The sequence below is a fragment of the Sciurus vulgaris genome (assembly GCF_902686455.1).
Source record: "Sciurus vulgaris genome assembly, chromosome: 10".
Lineage (NCBI taxonomy): Eukaryota > Metazoa > Chordata > Mammalia > Rodentia > Sciuridae > Sciurus > Sciurus vulgaris.
The window spans coordinates 72,111,526-72,138,713 of record NC_136470.1 but is presented as its reverse complement, the minus strand read 5'-3'; the positions used below and the strand labels follow the sequence as shown (position 1 = coordinate 72,138,713).

Genomic DNA, 27,188 nt, shown 5'->3' with positions numbered 1-27,188 from the left:
GAGCTTTGCTTTTCCTAGAATGCCACACAGTTGAAATTATACACTAGGTAGCTTTTCTGGACTGACATTTTCACTTAGCAATATGTATTTATGGTTCCTCCATGACTTTTCATAGCTTGACATTCCATTTATTTTATCACTGAAAAATATTCCATCATATTGAGGTACCAGTTTGGTTAGTCATCCACCTATTGAAGAATATCTTAGTTGTTTCCAAATTTTGGCAGTTATTAATAAAAATGTTGTAAAGGTCCTTATGCAGGTTTTTGTTAGATGCAAATATTCAATTCATTTTGGTAAATACTACCTAGGAACAGAATTTCTGGATCATGTAGTAAACCTATTTCTAGTTTCTTAAGAAAGTGCCAGAGTGTTTTTCAAAATGCATGCAGTTTTGCAGTACATAAGGATTCCATTTCTCCACATTCGGACCAGCATTTGGAGTTCTCAGTGTTTTTGATTTTTAGGCCTTCTCATAGGTGTGTGGTAGTATCTCATTGTTTTAATTTGTAATTCCTTAGTGACATATGATATTAAGCATGTTTTCAGAGGCTTGTCTATCTTCTACCTTATTTTTCAACTGCATATCTTTGGTGGATTTGCTATCTACACAAAACTTGTGTCCATTTTTAAATAAGGGTGTCTGTTTTCTTCTTAATTGTGTTTCAAAAGTTCTTTATGTATTTTGGATACATATCATTTCTCAGATATGTGTTTGGCAAATATTTCCTTCCAGTCTTCAGCTCTCTTTCTCTTTCTCTTTCTCTTACGAGTAACTTTTAAAATTAAACTACATTTGGTCCAAGGATGACTTTGCACGTTGAGTCCTCACAGACAGAACCACGACTTAATCTAGAATGTGAGCTAACTGAAAACCTGACTTAGGAATGCACTCTTGCAACAGATAATGATGAATCTCAGCTGATGACGCAGCCAGACTTCAATCCCAAGTGACCAACTGATCCAACCACACGTGAACAGGCAGATATCCCCAGCTGGAACCAACCCAGCTGTTTCTGTACCTTGCTCCCTTTCTTCTGACCATCAATGCTGCCTGCCCACATCGTGGGGTAGAGCTTTCTGACCTTCTTTGGTTCTGAGGGCCCAATGATTCGTGACTCTCCTTGCTCAGGTAAAATCAAATTCAACTGGTCTAAATGTTTTCTTTTGAGTTTGCTTTTAAACAAACAAGTTTAATAACATGAATAGCCTCAGTGAGCATGGGAGGTACCCAGAAAACGAGTCCATCTCTACCAGGTGGCTTATGTAGCATGTTCAACAAAGAACAAAAGTTTTTAGAGAAGCGATAAGACAAAGGAAAAGAGGTGGCAGGTAGTAGGAAGGCAAATAAACAGCAGATGAGGCTCCTGAGTAAAGCTTGTTACCTAGATAACGCTGGTGCTGAAGCTAAGGAGGCTGACACTGGCTTCAGTGATCAACTTCTGCCCTTGGTGGAGAGGGGAGACGGGATACCTTGGTAAGTTTATTTCGGGCCCTTTGGCAAATGGGAGAGAGCAGAAGGTTCTCCTTATATCGGCTTCCTTCTCAATTTCTTGCAACATGAAATAATCCTCATACCAAGGTGGCATATTCCACTCAGAATATTGGTATATTCTGATCTCTCATGGTCCCCTTTTTGAATTTTAATTTTAGAAAGTTTCATGTATTAACAGCTGAGCTGGTAGATGGCCCTGTGTCTTGCTGAACCTGAGGATAGGCCACTTGAGTTGAACAGTCGGGGTCATTTCAGGAGCCAGTGTTGCAGGTTGGGTCCCATCTGAGTTATGCCTTTATAAGGTGTAGCAAACAGGTGTTAAACAAGAGGCAATTCTATGGAAATATACCACCACCAACAAAAAAGGGTAAGTGGTTGAAGCAAATTATAAACCAGTTTCTGCAATCAAGAATGTGAAGAGAGAGCCTACAGAATGGGAGAAAATCTTTGCCACCTACTCCTCAGAGAGAGCATTAATCTCCAGGATATGTAAAGAACTCAAAAAACTTCAGGGTGTGCGAGCACACACACACACACACACACACACACACACACACAACCCAATCAACAAACAGGCAAAGGAAATGAACAGAAAGAAGAAATATGAACAGTCAGAAGAAGAAATATGAATAGTCAACAAATATATGAAAAAATGTTCAACTTCTCTAGCAATCAGAGAAATGCAAATTAAGACTACACTGAGATTTCATCTCACTCCAGGCAGAATGACAGTTATGGAGAATACAAGTAATGATAATGTTTGGCAAGGATGTGGGGGAAAAGGTACCCTCATACATTGCTGGTGGGACTGCAAATTGATGAAATCACTCTGGAAAGCAGTATGGGGATTCCTCAGAAAACTTGGAATGGAATCACCATTTGATCAGTTATACCACTCCTCGGTATTTACCCAAAGGACTTAAAATCAGCATACTACAGTGACACAACCACATGAATGTTTTTAGCAGCTCAATTCACAATAGCTAAACTATGGAACCAACTTAGGTGCCCTTCAACAGATGAATGGATAAAGAAAATGTATCATATATATATATACATACATATATATATATGATACATATTATATATATATGTAGTGGAATACTGCTCAGCCATAAAAAAGAATGAAATTATGGCATTTGGTAAATGGATGGAACTGGAGACTATCATGCTAAGTGAAATAAGCCAAACCAAAGGTTAAATGGTCTCTCTGATATGTGGATGCTAACACACAACAAAAGGTGGGGAGGGAAGAATAGAAGCTCATTGGATTATACAAAGGGGAATGAAGGGAAGAAAGGGGAATAGGAATAGGAAGAACAGTAGAATGAATTGGACATAACTTTCCTACGTTCATATATGAATACACGACCAGTGAAACTCCACATCATGTTCAACCACAAGAATGAGATCCCAATTAGAATAAGTTTAACTCCATGTATGTACAATATGTCAAATATACTCTACTGTCATGTATATCTAAAAATAACAACAAGAAAGAGATTTTGGTTGCCTCTGTGGATCATGGCAGGAAAAATTGGTAATTAATATATCCTGAACAAGACTGATTCAATTCCTTTGTTATAAAATGTGTTTACTTTGTAAGAATTCATGAAAGTTAACAAAAAAGAACCTAAGAATTTACAGGGGGTTCTCTGAAAGGAGATTTCTGCCAGATATGAGCAGGATAAGATCTGAAGTATGTGAACTATTCGAAAATCTTAATAGATTAGCCCTCATCTGAGCAAGTTTCATTCCAGAAACCAAAAACCACCCACTCTTCCTTTGTGATGCGAGTCCTTCACAGAACATGAGAAAGAGTCAGGTGAATGATTAATTATACTACTTTTCCTGCCAAGGTGAGAAGAATTGCCCTAGGCCATCCAGCTAGCAAAGGGTAGAGTTGAGATTCAAACTGACTCAACCTCACTGACTTCTCTTTGACATTGATGCAACTCCTTTAAAAATACCCGTCAGCCCCAGCTGTGCTGTGGGAGCAAACAGAATGGATTCAGATTCTATCCACTCTTGGGCTAAGAGGTGGGCAGCACATCCCAGGGCCAAGTGTGGAGGCGGCTCCCAGAATGACAGTGGGACACTCGGAACAGGCTGGGCTAAGGGTAGCAGGGGGTGAAAGAAATCCCTTATATGGTAGGGGTTTCCATCCTGAGCTGCTATTCATTCTGCAAATGTCATGGAGCACCCTCCCCGCTCTAACCCTGTCAGCTAATTATGTTCCCAAGTGGGCGTGGCTTCAGGCACACCTAGAAGAGCTCTGGGGAAATGGAGTAGCAGAGAGGAAATGCAGGGGAAGGGGAAGGGGGTCTTTGGTCTTGGGTCTGAAGGAGCAGGGGGATCTAGTACAGGCAAAAGGCAGATGAGAGGACACATGGTGTGGGTGGCCACTTTTGGGGTGGGTCAGGAGAATGCAGGTGTGATGAAACAGGAAGTGAGAGAAGAGTTCCCAGGTAGAAGCTGGAGGGCAACAGAGAAAAAGATTTCCTATTTCACAACTTTGTCTAGGATATTAGTGGTAATCAGGTATCAGGGGAAATGTTGAGCAGGTATCTCGGGAAGATTACTCATTCAGATAGTCTTTCAGGCACCCATTTACTGAGTTTGCTCCAGAGCAGTTTTGTTCTAGAGGTTTCAGGTGATGTCAAGGTGTGTGGGCCTTGGCCCCTCATCTAGTACTAAAAAGAAAGATGGAATGTCTCAAAGTAACTCCAAGTCAAGCTCCAGGACCAGTGTGGAAGGCAGCAGGTGCCTATAGAGTCCTTGTTCCCAGCAAAGTGGGAGATGCCACCCCTCTGTGGAGGAAGGACTAGGTCTACCTCAACCTAGCAGCACTCAGGGCCACGCCCATTGCTTCTTGCAGTGCCTACTTGTGGCTGGACCAGCCAGGCTTGCTGGGCTCCTACATGAGCTGGGTGAGGAGAGTGGACAGCAGGATCCTGGAACTCCAACTGCCTGGGGCCTTGACTTGGCTCTGGGTGTGGTGTGCTTCACTGAAGTGCTTGTGCAAGCTCCAGAACCCAGAGATACAAGTTTAGAGTAGCTATTAATATCTTTGAGGCACTGGGCAGAATAGAGCAGGCTTATTTCCCTTTTTTATAAAGTTTCTGAACTGCAAAATAAGAATGTTGATGGGGAGACAATGCATCTGAGTTTTCACAATGCTTCTGACAGTGTCTCACCATGCTTGAAAAAGCAATATGGAGAAACGTGAGATCAATGGAATCAATACAAGAATAGCTACTAATCATTTATTTGTTCATTCATTTGCTCATTTATGAGTTCACCACACAAACATTTCCTGAGCCAGTTATTGTGCTTAGAACTAGAAATACAGTGATGAGCAAAACCAGAAGCAACTTGTTTTTTGTGGTTGCTTGGAGTTTAGTAGAGGAGCAAGATAATGACCAAGGACTCATATAAATGAATGTAAAATTATGACCATAATAAGTGCTAAAAAAGAGGGGTTCCTGGTACTCTGAGAACCTATTATAGGACTAGTTTTAACTGACATTCAAAGATGGAATGTAGACACATATTCTTTGCTATTCATCCTATGAAGAGGTAGAATCTAATCTCTCTTGAATGCAGGCTGGCTCTCATGACTTGTTTGACTAAAGGAATGCAGCAAAAAGAATATCCTGGGACTTCTGAAATGAGGTCATGAGAAGCTTTGCAACTTCTGCTTGCCTCTCTTGGGGCCTATTTCCTGGGGATTTGAGCCCACCACGTAAAATGTTCTATTGCCCTAACACCCCAGAGTCAAAGAGGCCATGTGTAGTTTGGGTCCAAGTCCTAGCAGAGCCCAGCCTTCCAGACATCTCTGTCAAGCCACCTGATGGGAAGAAAATCTTGAATCTGCCAGATCAGGGTTCAGCATACTGTAGCCTCCAGACTAAATCTGGCTCCCATCTATTTTTACAAATAAAGTTTTATTGGAACACAGCCAGACTCATTTATTTAATTATTATCTATTGTTCCTTTCACAATGGCAGAGTTGAGCAGCTGTGACAAAGACTATATAGCCTGCAAAGCTGAAAACATTTCTATCTGGCCTTTTGTAGCACTGTTCAATAGGAATACAGCACAAGCCACAAATGTGAGCCCTATTGAGAATTTGAAAATTTCTTGTAGGCACTTGTGTTAGTCAGCTTTTCATCACTGTGACCAAAATATCAATACAAGAAACTTAGAGGAGAGAAAGTTTATTTTGGCTCACAGTTTCAGAGGTTTATTCCATGGTGGGCTGACTCCATTTCTCTGGGCCCAAGATGAGGCAGAATAACATGGCAGAAGCATGTGGTTGAGGAATGCCACTCCACTCATGGTGGCAGAAAACAGAGAGAAAGGCGGGGGAGGGGGTCACAGGGAAGATGATCCCTTCCAGGACACACCCTTAGGGGACCCAACTGCCTACAGTTACCACCTACTTGCTGCATTCAAACCAATGGACTGGTTAGGTTATGGCTCTCACTGTCCAATCATTTCACCTCTAAACATTCTCACATTCACACCAGAGACTTTGGGTGACACTTCAAATTCTAAACTGTAAAACCACATGAACAAATTAAAATAACATAGGTGACATTAATTTTAATGTTCTATTTAATCCAGTATATCTAAAATATTATAATGTCAACATGTAATCAATGCAAAAATTATGAGTACTTTAAATTTTTTATACTGAATATTCAAAAATCTAGTGGGTAATTTATACTTACAATACAACTCAATTAGGATCCCTTGATCATTTCAAGAGATCAGTTGTCACTTGTGACTGGTGGCAACTGAATTAGTGTGTGTCTAGACCAACCCACCCATTAGCTTGCTACCGTAAAGTGACCTCAGTTGATGCTGTGAGGAGTGGAAGAATCACTGTGAGGCCTGCTCAGATTCCTGACCCACTACACTGTGAGAGGGTAAATATTGAGGGGCAGTTTGTAATATGCCAATAGGTAAATAAAACAGATTGAATAAGGAGATGAAGGGTTGGCAGAGAGCATGGCTAGAAAGGATTCTAGGCAAAGGGAAGAGCATATACAAAGGCTCTGAGGCAGGAGGGCACATGAAGGAAGGTAGGAGAAGGTTGATGTGGCTCAGGTGAAGACAGGTGGAGGATAAGGTTGAAGACGTAGGCAGGGGCCAGACCATACTTGTCTTATGGATCAGTCAAAGATTTTGGTCTTTCTTCTGAGAGCAAGGTGAACCACTAAAGAAATTATAGTAGAGTCGTGCATAGTGGTGCATGCCTGTAATCTCAGTGGCTCAGGAGGCTGGGGAAAGAGGATCACAAGTTCAAAGCCAGCCTCAGCAACTAAGTGAGGCCCTAAGCAACATAGTAAGGCCTGTTTCAAAATAAAAATGAAAAGGGTTGAGGACTATAACTCAGTGGTAAAGCACCCCTGGGTTTAATCCCCAGTGCCAAAAAAGAAAAAAAGAAATTATAGAAGAGATGTGACATAATCAGCTTTGCTTTTGGAAAAAATGACTCTAGTTATTATGTAGCAAATAAACAGTAGGGAAGCCAAAGCAGATGCAGGAAGGTCCATCAGCTGGACATTGAAGTTGCTTAACAGAGATGGCTGTTTGGTCTACAATGATAATAGCAGAAATGGAAGGAAGTGGGTAGATTAAGAAATATTTAAGATTATAATTAACAGAACATGGCATGGATTAAATGTGAGGGATGAGAACAAAGTGTTGATTAATTTATTGATTCATTTATTCATTCAACAATTGAGTGCCAAGAATCATTCTTAACAGAGTGATTCCTCAGTGGGTACCACCAGGACTCTTTGTTTTTTAACATTCACTTTCATATGCTTAGTAAAACTATGAATGAAAGCAATGGAAATTATACTTCTATTTTCAAATATGCAGATGACACAAAAATGAGCCCAAAGTGGGTCAGTTGAATTAATATTCATAAAGTCTAAAAAGAGAGACTAACCTTATAAGGGTAAATGTAAAGACTCATACTTAAGTAGAGATGCTAAAGATCTTATCTGTAGTAAATATAAAAATCACATAAATATTATTATGACATGGCTATCTAATATTAATTCAGCCTTTTTGGAGGGGTGGGGTGCATGGGATCCAACTCAGGGCCTTGCACATGCTAGGCAAGTGCTCTACCACTGAGCCACACCCCAGCCCAGTTAATTCGATCTTAACATAGAATTAGCTCTCCATACTCTGCTAATCAGACCACATCACTTGTGGTATCACACTGATAAAATTAGGGTTTATCAAGTGAAAGGGCAGCACAGTTCACTAGGGAATATTGAAATTATGTCAAATGAGGAACAATTTAAAAGACTGGGGGTAATGAACCTGAAGAAAAGACTGAATACACTGTGGCCTTCTGAAAACATGTAAGGAACCTCCTGTGAGAGGGCACACATGTCATTGCTGAAGGGCAAGCAGTTCCAATAACTGGAAGTCTTAAGGAGCCAGATTCCAGCTCCAGATGATGAAGAAGTTTAATGGAGAGCCACAACTTTCTTGTTAGGTCATGAGCTCCCCATTATCAACACTGCTCAAAAAAAGTGGGGTACAACGCACAAGAGAGATTTTGTGGGGAGGGATTCCTTGTTATGTAATTGAATTCTATAACTTTTAAGTCCACCTCTAAGATCCATTCCCAGGCAGGAAAAAGGAAAAATAAAGGAAGACACCGGAGCATTCCATCTGTCTCTGTCTCCCACCCTGAATTTTTTTTTTTTTTTTATTCTTATTTTAGCATTAGAAACAGTATAGTATGTTTAAAGGACTTTCCTGTCTGGAGATAGTCTGTTAAGCTGACTATAGGTGACCCAGGGCTTCAGGCGACACAGAGAATAGCAAGCACTCCTCTGGCCCTGAAAGGTAGGGAGAAGATGGTGGTATCTGAACTGGGCCTTGACTAAACTTGATATCTGAACTTGGTTTTGAAATTATACCCTAATGGCAGGAACAAAGTGAACCAGGCATGCTAGGGATTACTGTAGTCAGTTTCTGTTAGAGTGGATGAAGTTGTACCCAGAAGTGGCTCCAACTAAGTCTACTTATTCTGATTCTTGTGCTCATGAGTGTTTCAGCCTGGGCCACTGCATCGTGAAACAGGTTTCCTCTTAGTGTTGCTCTCCTCCTTTGACATTAGCAATGATAAATTTCCTAGAACTTAGTGTGATGACCAGCTGCCCTTGAAAAGTCCTGCAAACTTTCAACAACTCTATTAAATGTTGATTGGGTATAACTGGGTAAAGCTTTCAGTCACATTCTTTTTTGGGGGTTGGCAGGTACTGGGGACTGAACTCAGGGGCACTCGACTACTGAGCCACATCCCCAGTCCTATTTTTTTTTTTAGTTCTAATTAGTTATACATGACAGCAGAATGCATTTCAACTCATTGTACACAAATGGAGCCAACTTTTCATTTCTCTGATTGTACATGATGCAGTCACACCATTCAGGCAATCAACATGTACATAGAGTAGTAATGTCTGCGTCATTCCATCATCTTTCTCACTCCCATGCCCCCTCCCCTCCCCTCGCTGCCCTCTGCCAATCTAAAGTTCCTCCATTCTTCCCTTGCCCACTCCCATTATGGATCAGCATCCACAGAGCAGAGAAAATATTTGGCCTTTGGTTTTTTTTGGATTTCCAGTCCTATTTTGTATTTTATTTAGAGACAGGGTCTCACTGAGTTGCTTAGTGCCTCACTTTTGTGGAGACTGGCTTTGAACTCATGATCTTCCTCAGCCCTTGGGATTGCAGGTAAGTGCCACTGCATCTGGCTTCAGTCACATTCTTGATATACATGCACCTGTGCAGAGAACATCAGGCATAACCCTGGTTTCCATGTTCTTTATTAATACAATATTCTTTAGCATTTTTCCCTTTTAAATTTTTTTTATTTTTAAACAACACATTAATTTTACATAATTATGGGCTACAATGTGATATTTTAACACATTTATGCAATGTGTAATGATCATATCAAGGTAATTGGCATAATCATCTCCTTAAATTTTTATCATGTCTTTATGTTGAGAATATTCAAAACTCTCTCTACTACTCTGGCAAGTTTCTGGGATACAGTCAAATAGAATCATTTTTAGGGACATACGGAAATGGAGTAGGAATGACTATGGCCTTTTCATGGGACAATAAGAAAAGCTGACTAGACTGGAGGAGAGTTTGAATTTGCACAAGTAATGGGAAATTAATTTTTGTAAGTAGATCAGAAGTGTGTAACAGGACTCGGAAAGTCAGATGAGAAGTTCGTATTTGATTTAATAGGAAATTGGGAGTTGGGGAACAATAGTTTGAAAGTATAAAAAATAATGTAATGAAAGTTTGAAGAAACTAAGCCAGTGAGTGGCCCAAGGAAAGTTACGGTTGGTATCAGAGTGATCAAGAAAGCCAACAGTAAAAGCTTGTGGACCAGCGTGGAGGCAGTGGGCACCAGGAGGGGGTGAGTGAGTGGTGTCTCCATGAGAACATGAACACTTTGGGGTGCACACTTCTGATCTGGTGGACCCCAGGGACAACTGGCTATATGGACACACCATCCCTGCTGATCTCCAACACACCAGCTCTCACCAGCTCTATCACCTTGTAATCCAGGCCTGATCATCTGTCCAACTCAATTTCCAATTTCTCCTTGGAGCAAATCCCTCCTTGACCTCCATCTGGGAATTCCTCCATCTGTGGGGAATTTTCTTACCTAACTCTTGGATTCCTTTCATGAGCTGCTTCTTGCCCTTGTCCATTTGGAAGGACAGCATTTCCACACAGATATGAGGAAAGCAGCATCAAATATGGTACATAGATCAAAGATGTGCATTGATTCAAAGAGCAAATGTCTTAGCAGATCTATAGGAGCTGAGGGAGGCTTTTACTCACCCTCTGATACTGTGGTAACTCAAGTATCAAAATTAAGAGTACATTACCCGCTGGGTGCTGTAGCACACACCTGTAATCCCAGGGGCTCAGGAGGCTGAGACAAGAAAAGTGAGGCACTAAGCAACTCAGTGAGAAGCTGTCTCTTGTCTCTAAATGAAATACAAAATAGGGCTGGGATGTAGTTCAGTGGCTGAGAGCCCCTGAGTTCAATCCCTAGTACCCAAGACCAAAAAAAAAAAAAGAGTACATTACCCTCACCAGCCCAGAATTGGTGCACAGCATAGCAATAGCTTTTAGATTTTCCTGTCCCCCAACAAGATGTTTGTGTTTGAGACAGACACCCAGTTCTCTTAACTGCATCTTTTTGGAGTTATGATTTATCACCTTTTAAAAATATTGATGATTTTCAAAATCATTTTTCCCTTTTTTGCCAAGAAGTACCCAAAGATAAACATCGTGTAAAATTTTATAGGTGCCTGTCCAGGAACAAAGCCCATAGAAATCACTAAAAGGCAGTCATGTCCATCCTGCCCACTAAGGGAGCCCCTTTCTCATCTCAGAACCAGAATCACGGTCAAAGAGAGAAAAACCAACAGTTTTAAAGGCACAGTTTGAGGGACAGCCCCTTTTCCCCATCTGAGTACTAGCTCTACTCCAACACTTGGAATTCCCACATTACTCATTCCTTGGGGTCAGGCATTTTTTGAAAGCTCCTGTTAAAATGCAAATGTGAGTTAGAAGGGAGAAATGGGGTTTTTGTTGCTGTTTGTGACCATAAGGAGTTAAGTTCAAGGTGATTCATCTCAATAAGACATGGAACTCAGGAACTCAGAAAGGAATCACATCCCTGGAGGGAAGAAGACAGTGCTGAAGTCTCAGGGCCTTGGTGGAGAGATGCACAGTGCTGAACACACATTCTCTTCTTCTACACATATTTGAAATGACATCTATATCCCAAACTGCAGCCTGCGTATCCTCCAATGTACAAACAGTTCAGAAACAACTCTCTGTGGGCTAGGGAAGGGTCCAATGAGGGGTTGTGCATTCAGACTCTGGTCCTATCCTTCCTGCACCGCTGGAATGTTCTTATCTGCCTGATCATGAAAGGCAAATGGTCAGCACTTGCCTGAATTCTGGAAAACTGCCCAGGAGCCTCCCCACTAAACCAGCTTGTTTTAGTTCTGTCTTTTCTTTTCTGCATCCTCACAGCTTCAATCCCCTGGCCCAGAGATCCCTAACCTCAATTCCTACTTGTATCTGATGTTTGAAACTTGGTGTTCAATTTTTGATTTTTCTCCTGAAGAATCTGGAGTGGCTCACCTTTTTATCTTTTATAATTTTCTTCCCAGTCCTCATCTCTACCCAGGATGGGACATCCAATATCCAGGGATAACAGAGTTATGAAAATATCAAACATAAAGAGAGGGGCTGAGGTTGTAGCTCAGTGGTAGAGCACTTGCCTAGCATGTGTGAAGCACTGGGTTCCATCCTCAGCAGCACATAAAAATAAATAAAATAAAGGTATTGTGTCCATCTACAACTAAAAAAAAATTAAGAAAAAAATAGAATAATTAATCAGCACAGTCACCTAGAGCCATTTCCCTTCCTTTAAAGCACTGTTGCTCATAGTAGTATTAATGTGTCTATATTATGCTTTTATTATTTTCCCACTGGGCTAGAAGCTTCCCCTTATGTCATTTATGTTCCTCATTAAAAACCCAGTTCCTAGGACAGAGTAAGCACACAATATATATATTCTGAATATTTGAATGAACAGAGATTCATAAAATCCATTACACATAGGATGGCTCACAAGATAACACTAACGGTGTCCTCAGCAGCACACAACAAACATAACACAGAACTGGGAATTTGAGTACATAGACGTACCCATTAATAGTCCAGAGCCTCAGCCACAAGATTGAAGTTAGACATAACAGAAGCAGGCCTTCTCCTTAGTTATTACAATTTGAGAGGAGTGGGAAGTTCCCTTGACCAAAAATTATTTTCACCTGTCTCTCCAAAACCTTAAATTACTATTAGTAGAGGTGATATTTTAGACCCATTTGCAAATGCAAATGTGTTCACAGCATGCGGAACATGTTAAACCACTGCCCAGGCACGTTTTTGACCAGAGTATTTCTTTCCAAATGACCTATCAGTCTCTATACTGGAATGGGGCAGCTAGAAGGGAAGAAATGGGGCGGGGGTAGTGGGGATAAGCATTTCTGGACCAGAGGAGGAAAGGTCAAACAGGAAAGCAAAGGACTTTACAGAGAGGCTGGGACACTGCCTTCCTCCTCTAGATTTCCCACAGTACGTGGGGCACAGTCAGGGCCAGCATCCTTGGACAGATTCTCCCAGAGCAGAGCTGCTTGGAGCTCCTAGCACCCCAAGATCAAGGGCGGCTGCCAGCTATTTGGTAAGTGGTACTTTCCATTCCTCAGCCTGTCCTGCTTCTTGGCCCACTAAAGCCCAAACGGGGATCTGGCTGGAAGAAACTCAGTTTTCTAATATTCCACCTTCAATGTAGCTAGTCCCCAAGTTAAGCCCGATGGTCAAAGGTTTTAAGCATGTCCTCTGCCCTCCCTGCGGTGCATTCCCTTGCCAGCCACCAGTCCCTCCTCTTCACATTAGCCCCCAAAGCAACCTGCTGTCATGCCGTGCTCCCCGGGGCACGTGGGCTTCAAAAGAACATACCTGTCACTGATGCCCATCCACCGTGGCTCCCAGAGACCAGACACATAAGCACAGCAGCATTCCCGAGGGGCACGGGAGCGAGGCTTTAAAAATACACTATGAGGAATCTTTGCCAGCTCCTCAGGCCTCCTAGGACTCCTCTTGTAGAGAAAGAACAGTCTCAGGACTGAGTCTAAAACTCAAATACAGAAAGGGGAACTGACTAGAGAGAAACAACACCACAGACAGGACCAGAGTTCTTACATGGTTCCAGATAACTTCTGCTGGCAGGTGGGCATTTCCACTGATGAGAATGACTACAAATGCAGCCTCAGACTGCGCAGGAGTGTAAAGCCCTGAGGAAACCCCCAAAGACAGCCCCATCCACAATCACAACAGATACCTTCCCTGACAGAGTGGTAGAGAAGGGAAGGGCAATCTTGAAAGCCCATGGGAAAAGACTCAGCTCAGTTCAGCCAATGTTTTACTGAGCAGCCACATGCCAGGCACTGAGTCTGGCTCATCTGCATGCAGGAGATGATCCTCAATTAGAGCAGAGACTGAATCATTCATTCCTCTCCATGGATCCTGCTAGAAGCCAAGTCACATATGCAGCCCTCCTAATGTAATCTGAATCGTATGAATCTGGAATGCTTCTATTACTTTAGTCCACTATTCCTGGAAGTGAATGGTACTTTTGAGTTCAGGGACTAGTCACAAACAGAAGTGAGAAAAGTGGGTAGATGCCCAGTACATATAGTGCTTCCGCAGAGAGAGGCTTCAATTATAGAGAGGGAGGGACCCATACGATTCTGCCCAGGAGCATGGCTCCTTTTTCAACCCCATCAGGCACTGCAAAGCCTTCTGCTCAGTGGTGGTGATGGTGGGCATTTATGGGTCTCTGAGGTCTGCAGCACTTGAGCTCAGAAGAAGCAAGGCAGCCCTGCTGAGAAAGCTTCCCTGGCTTTCTTAGGGACTAACTGCGGCCTGCAGGGCTGGAGAAATGAAAAGGGACAAAGTGAAAGTCGGTTTTTGGTGACCCGGTTGAGGAAGCTCACCCAGCCAAAACTTGTGGTGCCGGGGAAGGACCCTGGGCTTGCAACCGGTGGTCCCAGGTCAGATACTGTCTTGACCACTGGAAGCAGGGCAAGTTCTGGACATCCTGGAGTCTCGCTCTTCTGTCCTATGAAATGGGACTAGTAATAGCTTTCCTTTCTGCATTGTTATGAAAGACAAGGCATTCTATGCAAATCATCTGGTACTACCCGCAGCTGTGTGGTCTTTGTTATTAGTCTCCTTTTTTCTTTTGAATCCTCCCCAATTCTTTGTTTGACCTTTCCACAAAGATCTTCCCCTCAGCGCTAATGAGGTGATGATAGTTCTTCCAAGGTCTGTAAGCCCCTTCACCTTCCATCTGGGCTTCTCCAACCCACAGGCTCCTGCCCGGGTCCTTATCCTGACTCACTCAGGCATCACTTCCCTCAGCTGCTCTACATGCAGATCTTAGACACTTCATCCTTTAAATGTATAGGCTCCACCTGGGGGTTTCCTCTGGGTTTTACAATCACGATTTTCTTTTAGTTGAAAGTGCTCATGTAGTTTTCTTATTGTAAAACATGAAATCACTCACCTATCAGAGCATAGAACTCATTCGTATTTCACTTATTTTCAAGTGTCTTCCTTTTCCTTGTACATGGTCAAGATTCAAGACATGCTAAATTGAAAGTGCTACTATCAAGATATTTGAAGTTGTATTTCCCAAACTTCAGTCATTCTAAGTACTAGTACCACTTCACATCCATGTAAAGTCTGTACTATTCCTTTTACAGTATTTTTCTCTTAACTTACTTGAAGTAAACTTATTTAAAAAGAAAGTTTTATGTTAATACTAAGAATCACAGAGAGTAGTATCATTTGCCATAAATGATGTCATATCAAACTGGGCCTGAGAATCACAGAGACCAGTGTTCATACTGTGGTTCCACTACTGATACCTGTGTGTTCTTAGGGAAGTTATTCAACCTCTCTGAGCCTTGGGTTCCTCATAGATGTAACACTATGCTAAATATCTCATAGGCTTTCCCTGAGGATTAAACTGGATGACATATACATAGTGCCTGAGATCCTGGCAAACTGGAGGTTATTTTTTCTTGATTTTAAAAGACTGTTTTATTGTTTTCCCTTCTCCATATCCCATTGCAGTTCCTGCTTAGAACAGCCTCCTCAACACTGGAACAGAGAAGTATGTTAGAGGAGGGAGATGAGTGGCAAGGCCAGTACCAGAAATAAGGGACCATATGGTGTCATGGAATTCTCTGTCTGTGACTTAGAATCGCAAGGCTGTAAGAAACCTCAAAAACTATCATTCTGGTCTTTCAAGCAGGGGCCCCTCTGTCATCTCTGCTGGAGGCCTGGGTGAGCTTTGCTTTCTCATTGGTCAGACTGGAAAACTCACTACCTGATAGTTAAAGGAAAACGATCCTTTTCCTAATACTCCCTTATCTACCAGCCCTAACTCCCAGCTCCATAAGAAACATCCTGTTGTCCTCGTCGTCTTTTCTCTAATTACCAGAATATATTCTTGAACACTTTTAGGTCCAAGTTTCCAAATAATCGAAAGCAGATATTGTAAATCCACTCTCTGCTAAACATCATCAGCCTCCTCCACCATTCAGTGGGATGTGATCTCCAGGACCCTCCTCCCTGAGTGAGTCAACATACCTTCAGCAGAGAGGGCTCGGGTGGCATGGGGCAGGCAGTGACAGATGATTTTCATCAATGAGTCAGGGTCACATTTAGCTTTAAACAGTTATAGGAGGTCGGCTGACCATGATTATTTTCACACATTAAGTCGATGGCCGCCCCCTCACCCCCTCTTGTTAGTGTGCCAGTGTTTAGGGTCAGCGTTCAGTCAATCAAAAGCACCGTGGCTGCCCTCTGCACCATCAGAGCCCAGAGTGGACAGGATGCAGCAGCACTGGGGGGCACTAGCATTGAAGGCTGGCAGGAAGCTATGCAAGATGAAGATCTGCTCCTTGTGCTTGATCAGGAGGAAGTTGCTGGTAACCTCAGAAAGCTGCTGTCTGTGTTAGCTTCTTCCTCCACTGCCTCATTCCCGGATGTTCTCATGTCTAAGGCCAGTCTGCAAGGAAAAGTAGCTGGACAGGGAGAGGGCACTGCGCAGGAGACAAAGCTGTGGGGACACACCCGCCTGACACCCCAACCACATCTTCAGGATCTGCTGTGTGACAGAGCCAGACACCTGTGAGCATTTAGAATTATCCAGTGCTTAGCTTGCATTTCCTTTTCAGTCATATGTCTGTTGCTCTGTTTGAATGGCCGCCTCTGGCCCATGGCAAGGGGCAAGGGAGCAGCCTAAAAGTATTCTAGAGAGTGCTGGAAGTGGCAGTTCCAGTGTAGGATGAACCGTTTCTGCTCTCCTAGTGTTTGTTTTCTGAGCTTTCTTTGGAACAGATTTGTGTAGGTGGGAGTGGGCAGAAGAGATCTAAAGTCAAAGGCTCCTCTGAGCTTTCTTGAAACCATGAAGGAGCTGATGTGGGTGTCCTGTGTTTCATGCCAGATGAAGGAAGGGGAAGGGAGAGTGTATGGATCCTATGAGCCATGGGAACCCCAGAACCCCTTACTTGGTGCTCCCAGAGGACTGAAAACCTCAGGGTGATGGCTGATGCCCAGAGAGGCAGTGCCTTCAGCTCAGGCAGCCCAGACTGCAAACACTCATTCCCCACTGTGGTCTGAGGGCAGGGAGCTGCCAGACTTCAGAGACCACTGTGGGCTCAGAATGAGGGCGAGGGCACACATTTATTAAAATGGCTAAAATCCGAAAACCTGACAGCACCAAATACCACTGAGAATGTGAAGCAACAGGTGTTCTCACTCGTTGCTGGTAAGGATGCAAAATGCTAAAATTACACTGGGAGTCAGTTTCCTATAAAATCAAGCAAACTTTGACTCTGTAAGCCAGCAAGCACACTTCTAGGTACAGTGACTCAATTGAGTTAAAAAAAAAAAAAAAAAAAAAAAAAACTGCAAATCCTACACACAAAAGTTTATAGCAGCTTTGTCCATAAGTGCCCGAAAATTGGAAGCAACTAAGATGCCCTTCAATAGGTGATTGGACAGACAAACCATGTACATGCATATGTGGACTTTTATTCAGTGATGAAAGGAAGTGAGCTATCAGGACATGGAAAAGGATATAGAAAACTTAAGTGTTTATTGTTTAAGGAAAGAAGCCAATCTGAACAGGCTACACACTGTATGATTTCAAAGACATATTCTGGAAAAGGCAACAGCACGGAGACAACAATAGAAAAGATCAGTGGCTTGGAGGGAGACGAGGAGGGATAAGTAGGTGAAGAACAGAGGATTTTTAGGGTGATGAAACTATTTTCTATGATGGTATAATGGTGGGCACATGGTATACATTTGTCAGGGCCCATGGAACTGTATGACTCAAGGAGGAAACCTTGATATAAAGCATTGACTTTAATAATACATCGATATTGGTTCATTAATCGGAATGATTGCAAAAATAGGGGAAACTATGCCATGCTAGAGGGTAGATGGGAATTCTCTGTACTATCAGTTCAATTTTTTTCCCCTTTTGGTAAGTCTAAAACTGTTCTAAAAATAAAGGCTATTAATTTAAAAACACACTCACTCTAACCACATGCACTGATTCCTGGCAAAGCGACTAAATTAATGATGTGACATTTTAAAGGGCTCCTAAACTGGTGGGAAAGAAAATTAGCAGCATCAATTTCACAGTTCAAAGATTCACTTCCCCATAGTGCACACTTGTAATTAAATGCCACACGTACAATGTTTAGAAAAATCTCCAGTTTTTTTCAATTACTGCCCTCTGTTTTGACACTTTATGCATATTTTTGGTGCAGAACCATATATTTTTTATGTCAATTCCTTAGGTAAATTAAAGAAAAAACCCCACTGTTTTCTTAGGATCAGATCAATTTAAAGAAATAGCTTTCAGTTCCATTTTTCTGGAGGAACATTCTTAGAAATGTAGTGGGTTTCTTTTATCTTTGAGGGGGGATGCTATGGTATCCTACACTGAAAGCAAATTTTAAATAGTTAAGAATTAAAGGTTGAGTCCTTTTCTTTACCCCAAATTTGCAGCCTTGGTATTTATGTCACTGAGGTAGAGAAGGACCCTGACTCTCACACTCGCACATAGATGCTACGTGTATCCTAGGTTGGCTTTTTCTATCTCCCTAACTGCCCTGGGGGATCTTTTATTCACTTTCTCGTGATGCAAATTCATACCCCTCATTCATGCGTGCTAGGAAAGAAGCAATGTGTATTGTTTCTTAACTCGTATTCTATCAATTTCTAAATATGGAACCTGCGTCCTGATGACACACTTTTGCCTAGAGATCCTCAAGGGAGAAGTCTGAAAGGCAAGGGACACCATAGGTATTTGCAGGATTCTACCAAGTGAATGGAAACACTTTGTCTACACTTTCTCTCCCAAATCACACAGTGGTTCTGGGTGTGGTGGGGCACACCTATAATCCCAGCAACTCGGAAGACTGAGGCAGGAAGATCTCAAGTTCTAGGCCAGCCTCAGCAATTTAGCAAGTCCCTAAGCTACTTAGTGGGATCTATGCAACTTAGTAAGTCTCAAAATTTTGAAACTTAAAAAAGAAAAAAAAAAAAAAAGAGTTGGGGATATGATTTGTTGGTTAAGTGCCCCTGGGTTTAATCCCTAGTAACAAAACAAAACCAAAAATCTCATAGTGGCTTTAATAAAACATACCTGAGCTTCACCAGCAAAATACATTTATCTGGATTGAAGAGTGCAGTTTCTTATATTAGAAGGCAGGTTATGGGGAAAATTGTCAAAGGGGTAAAAATGGTCATCAAGGTGCATTTTAGGAAAGAAGTACTGCCGTGCCAGGGATGGTGTGGCCTTGAGACATGCTGTTGCTTTCTTGGTACTGGCAATGGGAAGGAGGGAAAAGGTGGCCTGGGGAGCCTAAGGCTAGTAAGAACCACTGCAGCAGGTGAGGAGCCCCCTGTTCGATGTCCAAGGTCGGGGTGAGGTCTGTGGTCTGGTGTAGACATGGCAGAGTTGCATGGGGGCATGCTGGGCCACAGGCAGAATCGGAAGTCTCTGTGAAGTGTATGGAACAAGGCCTCTCACTGGGGAACTGAGAAGCCAGTGGAGAACTGGACCACAGGTTGAGAGAAGGACTGCAGGGCAGGGAACCCAGGGACTCATGACTCACTCTGTAGACACAGGAGAACAGGATGCAGCCACAAGACCACATGCAGAGCATTCTTCCCACCTCACCGTGTATCCCAGCCATGTATCCCAACACCTCATGAGAGGAGCGGGGTCAGGAGTCAGGGATGTTGGGGAACTGGTAGTGACTCTAGACTCTAGTGATACACAACGACACACATTTTATGCTCCTCCTTTGTTATTACCCATCTCTGTATCTCAGTAATAGTTCTGATCTTCCCCAAATACTTTAAAATCCATGAATATCATTGTACCATTTAAAATTTATACTTTTTAATCTGCCTCCTTTCATTTAATAAATGCTTAATGAACCCTGACTGAGTACAGCCCTGGACAGGGATCCAGGATTAACTGAAGAAGAGGGGTCCCTACCCTTCTGGAGCCTGTAATTGAGGGCAGGAGATCCATCTTATTATGTCAGGGTACTGGCCACCAAGGGATTTTCAGTATATACAGCTTCAGTTAGGTATGATGTCCTTATGATTAAGTAACCATCTTAGGAGTATGAGGTAGACTCTATGTCATGTAGTTCACAACTAAGGAAAGTTTCTGCAGGCCTTCTGGCTCAGGAATAGGTTTCTGCAGTAGGCATCAGTTTTCCTTCATTTCATGTTTGAAATGGTCATGGTGCCTACATAATCATCAGTCACAGATAGCACAGCAGGGAGAACCTAGTGGGCCAAGGATGGACTAAGTCATCCTTAACTTCCCCTCCCATTAATAATTCAATATTCTAACTGTTAGGGCTGGGGTGTGACTTGTATGTGAGGCCCTGGGTTCAGTCCCTGTTATCAGAAGGAGAAATTACCATTCTAGCTCTTCAGTAGGTATTACAATCTTACAATCTCAGTATTTCCTCTGATAGTTTAGCAAAAGATGGCCTATTGTTTTACAAATAAAACTGTAAAATCTTTCCAAGACAAACGAAATATATGTGTGGTCAGTTTAAAAGTGATACTAATAAACTACCAATATCTATGATGTCACTTTTTAGAACTCAAAATAAATATATGATTCCAAGTTTACTAATCTTTTGATCTGTAGCGAGACTTGAGAACCTGAAAGCCAAATTTAGACAGCAAGAACTCTGTGGCCTCTTGGTTTAAGGGATATGCACTTGCATGTTCCGAGAAACGTCATTTCCTTTTTATTTTCATTTAGAAGAAATAAAATGAGGTAATATTCTAAATGTAAAATGTTAGAAGAGTTAAGTCCATATTTTTTTCCTCTGTGTGCAGAGAAGGTGATTTCAGACATAACAAAACTAACTAACACATTTTAGCAAAGAGCAGCATATTCAAATTTAGGGAAGCATGAGATCTGTAAAAGCACCTTATGCAAAATATTTATGTAAGAGTAATGATAAAATGTGCACTGCAAAGTAAAATAAAACAGGGTTATACAGAACACACCAATATGATTAAGCTTATTTTTTAAAAAAGATGAACTTTTTTAAAGCTTCCATTTCACAACAGGGGTGGAGGATGGAGCTTGCACACTCAAAGGTTCATTTTCCTGTGGCATCTTCGAACCAGAAGCAATGCACCTAAGACTTGCGGACGCTTGAAATGTGCATTCGTCCACCGGGATCTAGTTCTCAAGTTGGTGGTACAAAACCATAGAAGTATAATTTTTGCAATTTCCTTCTACTCCCTCTTCCCATTCCTTTATCTGGAAGATTTTAAGGATCCACCACAGAGGGGTGTTGCTCCTTGAAAGAAATTTTCCAGTAAAATAAGATGACGCTTCTCCTGTTCCTCACTTTTGAAAAGTGCCTCAATTTGAGCTTTACTCAAATCTTATTTAAGGCTGAAACCGTCTTAAATAAGCCAGGCATTGTTTGACTAGTCTTCTTGGGAGCCATTGGAACTTTTAAGAAGGGCAGCACTTATAAACCAAGTAGATCCTCTTGTTTCATAAATTGGAGATGAAATATTGCATTGGAGTTGCGCTTTCACTGTGCACGGCCTATTTGCATACAAACAAAAGAGATTATTTTTAAAAGAGGCTTTCTGTGTTTTTGTTTTGGTCCCGTGGGATGACTGTGGTTGGAAGAAGGGCCCAGGCCATTTTCACACCTCGAATGGTACGCCTAGTGTTCATGGCAACCTCACTCTGCCTTTCTCCCTCGCTGCCTGCTTCCAATCCTTGGCAGCCAGCTTGGGTGTCTTGGTCACCTCTCACCAGTACTGTTCCACAGCCTCCTGCTGGTTCCTTCATTTATCATTCCTTTTTTAAAAATTTTTTTATTTGTTCTTTTTAGATATACATGACAGTAGCATTTATTTTGACATATTATACATACATGGAGTGTAACTTATTCTAATTAGGGTTCAGTTCTTGTGGTTGTACGTGACGTGGGGTTAAATTAGTCCCCAAAAGCAAAGGCCACATGTTCTCTCTGATGTGTATGCTAACACATAATAAGGGGGTGGGTGGGGGAATGGAAGCTCATTATCTTTCTTTGAAAACAGTGTGGTTATGAAACTTCCTTGCTCTAAAGACCTGCTCCTTGTTCCTCACAACTGGAGGTCACAAGGCCCTTCACAACTTGAATCCAATTTTTCTCTTCTGTTTTTATCACCCACCCCATACTCCTCACACCGATCACCCTTTAGTTGGTCACTATTCCTGACTTCCACCCTGCCCCTGGGACCCTTTGAAAATTTTTGTGTCCTTCCCCTTTGCATACCCTGCCTTCTCAACTGCAAATCTGTACTAAGATCCAGACTCTGCCCCAGTAAAGCCTTCCCTGCCAGCTTTCCCTCCTCTCTCTCACCCTGTCTGCCTATTCCTCGCTCCCAAACCACCCTGCTTGTTCTTCAATTACAAGAGTTTCCTTGTTCTATTAAAATTTCACCACTCAGATGGCTGTCCCGTCCTGATGCCCACAAGGGCGGGGAGCACACTGCATTCCCCATTGCTTTCCTGGGACCTGGCATAGTAACAGGCCCAGAGTGGGGCTCAGTACACATGTACCTATTGAGGTCAATATCTGTAAACTGATTGCTACAAGGTGGGCACTCTACTAATGCACTAAGGCATTGTGGCTATTAGAGATGCAGTATTTTATTTAATCTTAGTGATCAATGTAAAAAGTTTTACAGAGGAGGAAACAGTTTGACTTGCTCAGGGTCACATAGCTAGTGACCTCAGGTTTATAGGACAAGAATTGAATCTGTCTTAACTTCTAAGTGATTATTGTGAGAATGTGAGATAGAGGTTAGCATCCTTTTTTCCCACAATGTCAGATAGATGTCAGCACACTTTCTTTCATCTGACTGATGAATGGTTGGGTACTGTTTGAGTAAGTCTCTTCACTCTGCCTTTTACTAGTAGTGCAACCTTATGTGCTAAACCTCTCTGAACCTCAATTTCCTCATTTCTTTTCAATGGGGAAAATAATATCTCCCCCATGTGGTTGCCGTAAGGATGCAGGGATGACGCCCACATAAGCTCCTGACCATCATAGCATCACGTGCTCCATCCTACCCTGAGCCAAGCTCTTGATAGCCCTCAATTTGTCACCTAATTCTTACCCTCTGAAAGTTTGGAACCATTGAACTTGCTAATAATCAAAGAAACCGAGGCTCAGAGAAGTTAATAACCTGTCCAGAGTTTCCATCTATGGAACAATTTTCCCCAAAGCCCTCCAGAACTGAATAGAACTCTCCAGACAATACCTAAACAGTGTATCATGTGAAAATGCAACTAGAGGTAGGTAAGAGGCTGGGTTAGGGATTTGTGTTTTCCTAACTTTCCCTTGCCAACCCAGAACCATGAACTCTTAACAAGTCAGACAATTCTGGAAACAGATTCTTGGCTTAGCCACCCTCCGGGCACATTAACCTTCCTACTCCCTACTGTCTCGCCTCTCCATGACCTTCAACTTCCCATCCTTCAACTTCTGGCTTCTTCAGGGAGATGGCTGGCCAGGTCCAGACTTTTTCATCACCTCCAGTGTGGACTCCAGCAGCCCGCTGCTTTGTTCACTCATTACTCCTTCTCACTGGGTGCTGCCTCACTTTCTAGAGCAAGGCTCTCAGACTCAGGTCCGGTGGAGTCCAAGCAGGTCATCTTAAGGAGTGAAGCCAGCCACAGAGGAAGAGGAGAGTTTATTTCCTGTTAGAACTTGGGCAGCCTCCGCCAGATTCACCAGTTGTTAGCATGTGGGAATGGGCCCTGTTACCAGGTGTTCTGATTCTCCAGACATCCACACCTGGGCGAATTCTCTAGATTTTTGAAATATTGGCAAATAATGATGTTCAAGACTTCTGTTATTTGACTATTCTCTGTGGTAGTCACATGTGTTTCAATCTCTGAAATAGTAAAAATGTTCAACCTCTGCTTCAGATTTTGTTCCTACTTAAGAATACTAGTTCCCTCCCTGGCACTTGCCTTTGTCCTTTGGTTACCAGAGCTTATTTGGTAACAAACACAGCTCTCTCTAAGTTCTAATCTTTTCATCCACAAATCTTTCTTGCTGCTAGACAAAATCACTCCCTCCCCCGATCTCCAGTGATATTTAGATAACGTGGTTATTCAGAGCCTGGGTCTGGAATCAGATAGGAGTTTGGAATCCTGGTTCTGTTATCAGCTATGTGACTCAGTTTCCACTTGTGGAAAATCAGGGACAATAATAGTACCTACCTCCCGCAGTTGTGAAGATTCAATGACGTAATGTTATATACCATAACTCCTGCCAGATGGGAAGAAATGTCAGCTACTTCTTCCCTGCTGTAGCTTCTATCTAGGGTTTCTATTTGATTCATCTTCATTTTCTCAACACTAAATAAAACTTTACTGAGTAAATTAATAAGCATATAATCAGAGCCCCCTTCTTTCTAGTTCTGACTCACTATAGTCTGGGCCCCAATATAATATATTCCTAAACTATTCCATCCACAATCACCTCACTCTCCTTTGACCCTCTGTTGCACTAACAGAAGTCAAGGCAAACCTTATAGCCTAGGGCGAACCAGCCCCTCATAGACATTGAGCCATTTTATAAAATTAGAATTTTTAAAATGTAATGTTTAAATAAGTTTATCTTTCTGACTTCTCTTGAAAAATAAGGCTAAGCTGTCCAGAATCACATCCTTACATGCAGGGGAACAGTGTGGTGACCAGCAGCAGTCCCGGGGATGGGCCTCACTGGCAGGGTGGAACACTTCCACTGTTCACACGTCATGGAACCAGGCAGAAACCACAGGCTGATGTCACTCACTTCTGTTCTCTGAGAGACTGTGTTGGCCACTCCTGGATTAGAGGCTGTGTTTTACCATGAGATTGCTTTCTGACTTGATTTCATCCATGTTAGCAGGACAATACATGCTCACTATAGACTTGGCAATTTCTATCAAAGAATTGCATTTCCACAATCCCACCAACCTGTTCTGACATATTTGCTTGCTATTTTGTTTCTGTACAAACGTACAGAATAATTCCATAATCTTATGCTGGCTTCTGTTTTCATAAAGTCACTGAAAACTTCAGTTTTTAATTTACTTAAACATCCACCTATGATTAAAAATTTAGGTATATGTTGATTCTTCCTTATATTAAATAATGCTGTAGTAAACATTTTTGTGTACAATTTTGTTTCTATACCTTTTATTATTTGATTAGCTAGATCCCTGGAGGTGGTATTATTAAGGAACGATATATAAGAATTTTGTATAAAGAAAAATGGCAATTTATATATCTTCTAAAATTAGAAGTACGCATTTGAACAGTTAGCCAAGCTAAGGAGCAGAAATGTCTTTACATAAATACTTGAAGTTCAAAAAACTAAAAAGATTCTCATAGACAATTTCATGGGGGAAAAAAAAACATAGTTTTCCAAATCCCATATACCCAATTATACCCAATATAGGGTAGGATTTTGTTGTAGTTTTTGGTACCCCCTTTTACATAAAATGTAGTTTAGATGACTTTGTTGTTTGACTTTCACCTTATTCACCTGCATTTAGCCTGCCCTTCTCATCAATAATCAGGAGGTCAATCATAGCATCTTCTAGGTTACAGGTAAGGTTCTATAAGCTAGAATTCATTAGAAAAGGCAGAGATAAAGAAATTTAAGACAATTTAAAATATAAGAAACGATAGATTTTAAAGAAAAAAGTGTGAGTCCTAAAATGTTTTATTTGCACAAGACACTGCATCCATATAAATTCTTATAACCTTCATGGCATTGGTAAGTACTAGTAACCTCATTTTATAGAGGAGGACACTGAAGTTCAGGGAGTTGGATGCTTCCACCAAAGTGGCAACCCTAGTACTTAAGTAGAGAACTGTGTATTAACTGCTTATTGTGTGACATCAATAGGCTTTAAACCTGGGCATTTATCTAAGACACAATACTCCTACAGATAGGTGGAAACTAGCTACCTTTATGCTCCTGTGAAAGAATGCACAGTTCACTGTATTAAAAAAGCATTGCATTGGTATGTTTACTGCTAATGAGCTTCAGGAGAACAGAACTTGTTGACTCATCTCAGATTTCTTTCTACTGTGCAGTATGATGCCTGGAACAAAGGTGCTAAATGAACTGAAAAGAAAATTCCCTAAGAACAGAGGGAAATAAACCATTCTCAGAATGGGTGTCTCTGGTGTAAGCATTTTAAGACTTTGGATATAAGTTGACAAATTGCATACCAGAAAGATTCATACCCATTCATATTCTCAGAACCATGAGTATATCAAAGTACCTTTTATAATACACTCATTAGAATCAATACCTATACCCACCCATGCCCCAAATCCATGATTGCTAATTTGATAAATAAAAATATCTTACTGATGTTTGAATTGGCATGTCTTTAATATTGAGTAAAGATGAGCATTTGAGTTTTTAAAATTATTTTAATTTTTAAAAAAATTTTTAAATAATTATATATTCAAAGGAAGTTGAAAAAATCATATAGGGAAGTCCTGTGTACCCTTCCCACTTCCTCCAGTGGTAGCATCTTGCATAACTGTTATAGTACGTCAAAACCAGGAAATTGACATTGATGTAATCCACAGAGATTATTCAGATTTTGCCAGTTTTACATGCACTTGTGTGTGTGTGTGTGTGTGTGTGTGTGTGTATGTGTGTATTTGCGTGTGTGTGTAGGTCTATGCAATTTTACTATGTGTAGGTTCATGTAATGACTGCCACTATCAAGGTACAGAGCTACGCCATCCCCAGAAGCATCTCTTGCACTGTCCTTTTATAGCTGTATCCCCCTACTCTCCCTACTACCCCTGACCATGGCAACTTCCAATCAGCCGTCTCCATAGTTTTGCTATCTCAGTAATGTCATATAAATGCAATTGAGCAGTATGTAACCTTTTGAGATTGGTATTTTTGCTTAACAAGATCTGTTGGAGATTCATTCAAGTTTTTGCATACGTAAACAACTCTTTCCTTTTTATTACTTGGTATTCATGGTACGTATATGCCACAGTTCAAATATTCACACTGAAAGACAATTCATTCTTCAGTTTTTGACTACTATAAATAAAAATGGTATGAATATTCATGTGCCAGTTTTTGTGTGAACATAGGTGTTCATTTCTCTGGGAAAACACCCAGTCGTGCACATACAGTGTCATAGGGTAAGTGCATGTTTCCTTTTGTAAGAAACTGTTGTTTTCCAGAGTGAATATAACATTGCACATTCCCAAGAGCAAATGTACGCATGATCTATTTTCTCTCCATTCTGCTAACATTGGTGTTATTGCTAGTTTTTATTATTTTAACTATGCTGACATCTCACATACTTTTAATTTTCATTTCCATAATAGTAAATGATGTTAACCATCTGTTAAGGTGGTAAT

General features: G+C 41.6%; 1 protein-coding gene across 2 annotated transcripts in view; it reads right to left on the bottom strand.

Annotated features, from left to right (window-relative positions):
* CD86 (CD86 molecule) overlaps nt 1–27,188 on the bottom strand; it is a 58,382-nt gene that overhangs the window by 25,168 nt on the left and 6,026 nt on the right. Inside the window, exon 1 of one of the 2 annotated variants that reach the window (XM_079155346.1) lies at nt 13,100–13,259. The exons of the other annotated variant lie outside the window; for it this stretch is intronic. Within the exon in view, the coding sequence (XP_079011472.1) occupies nt 13,100–13,116 (17 nt within the window). The 5' untranslated portion in view covers nt 13,117–13,259. Of the gene's footprint in view, nt 1–13,099; nt 13,260–27,188 lie in introns of those variants that run through there. 2 annotated transcript variants of the gene reach the window in all.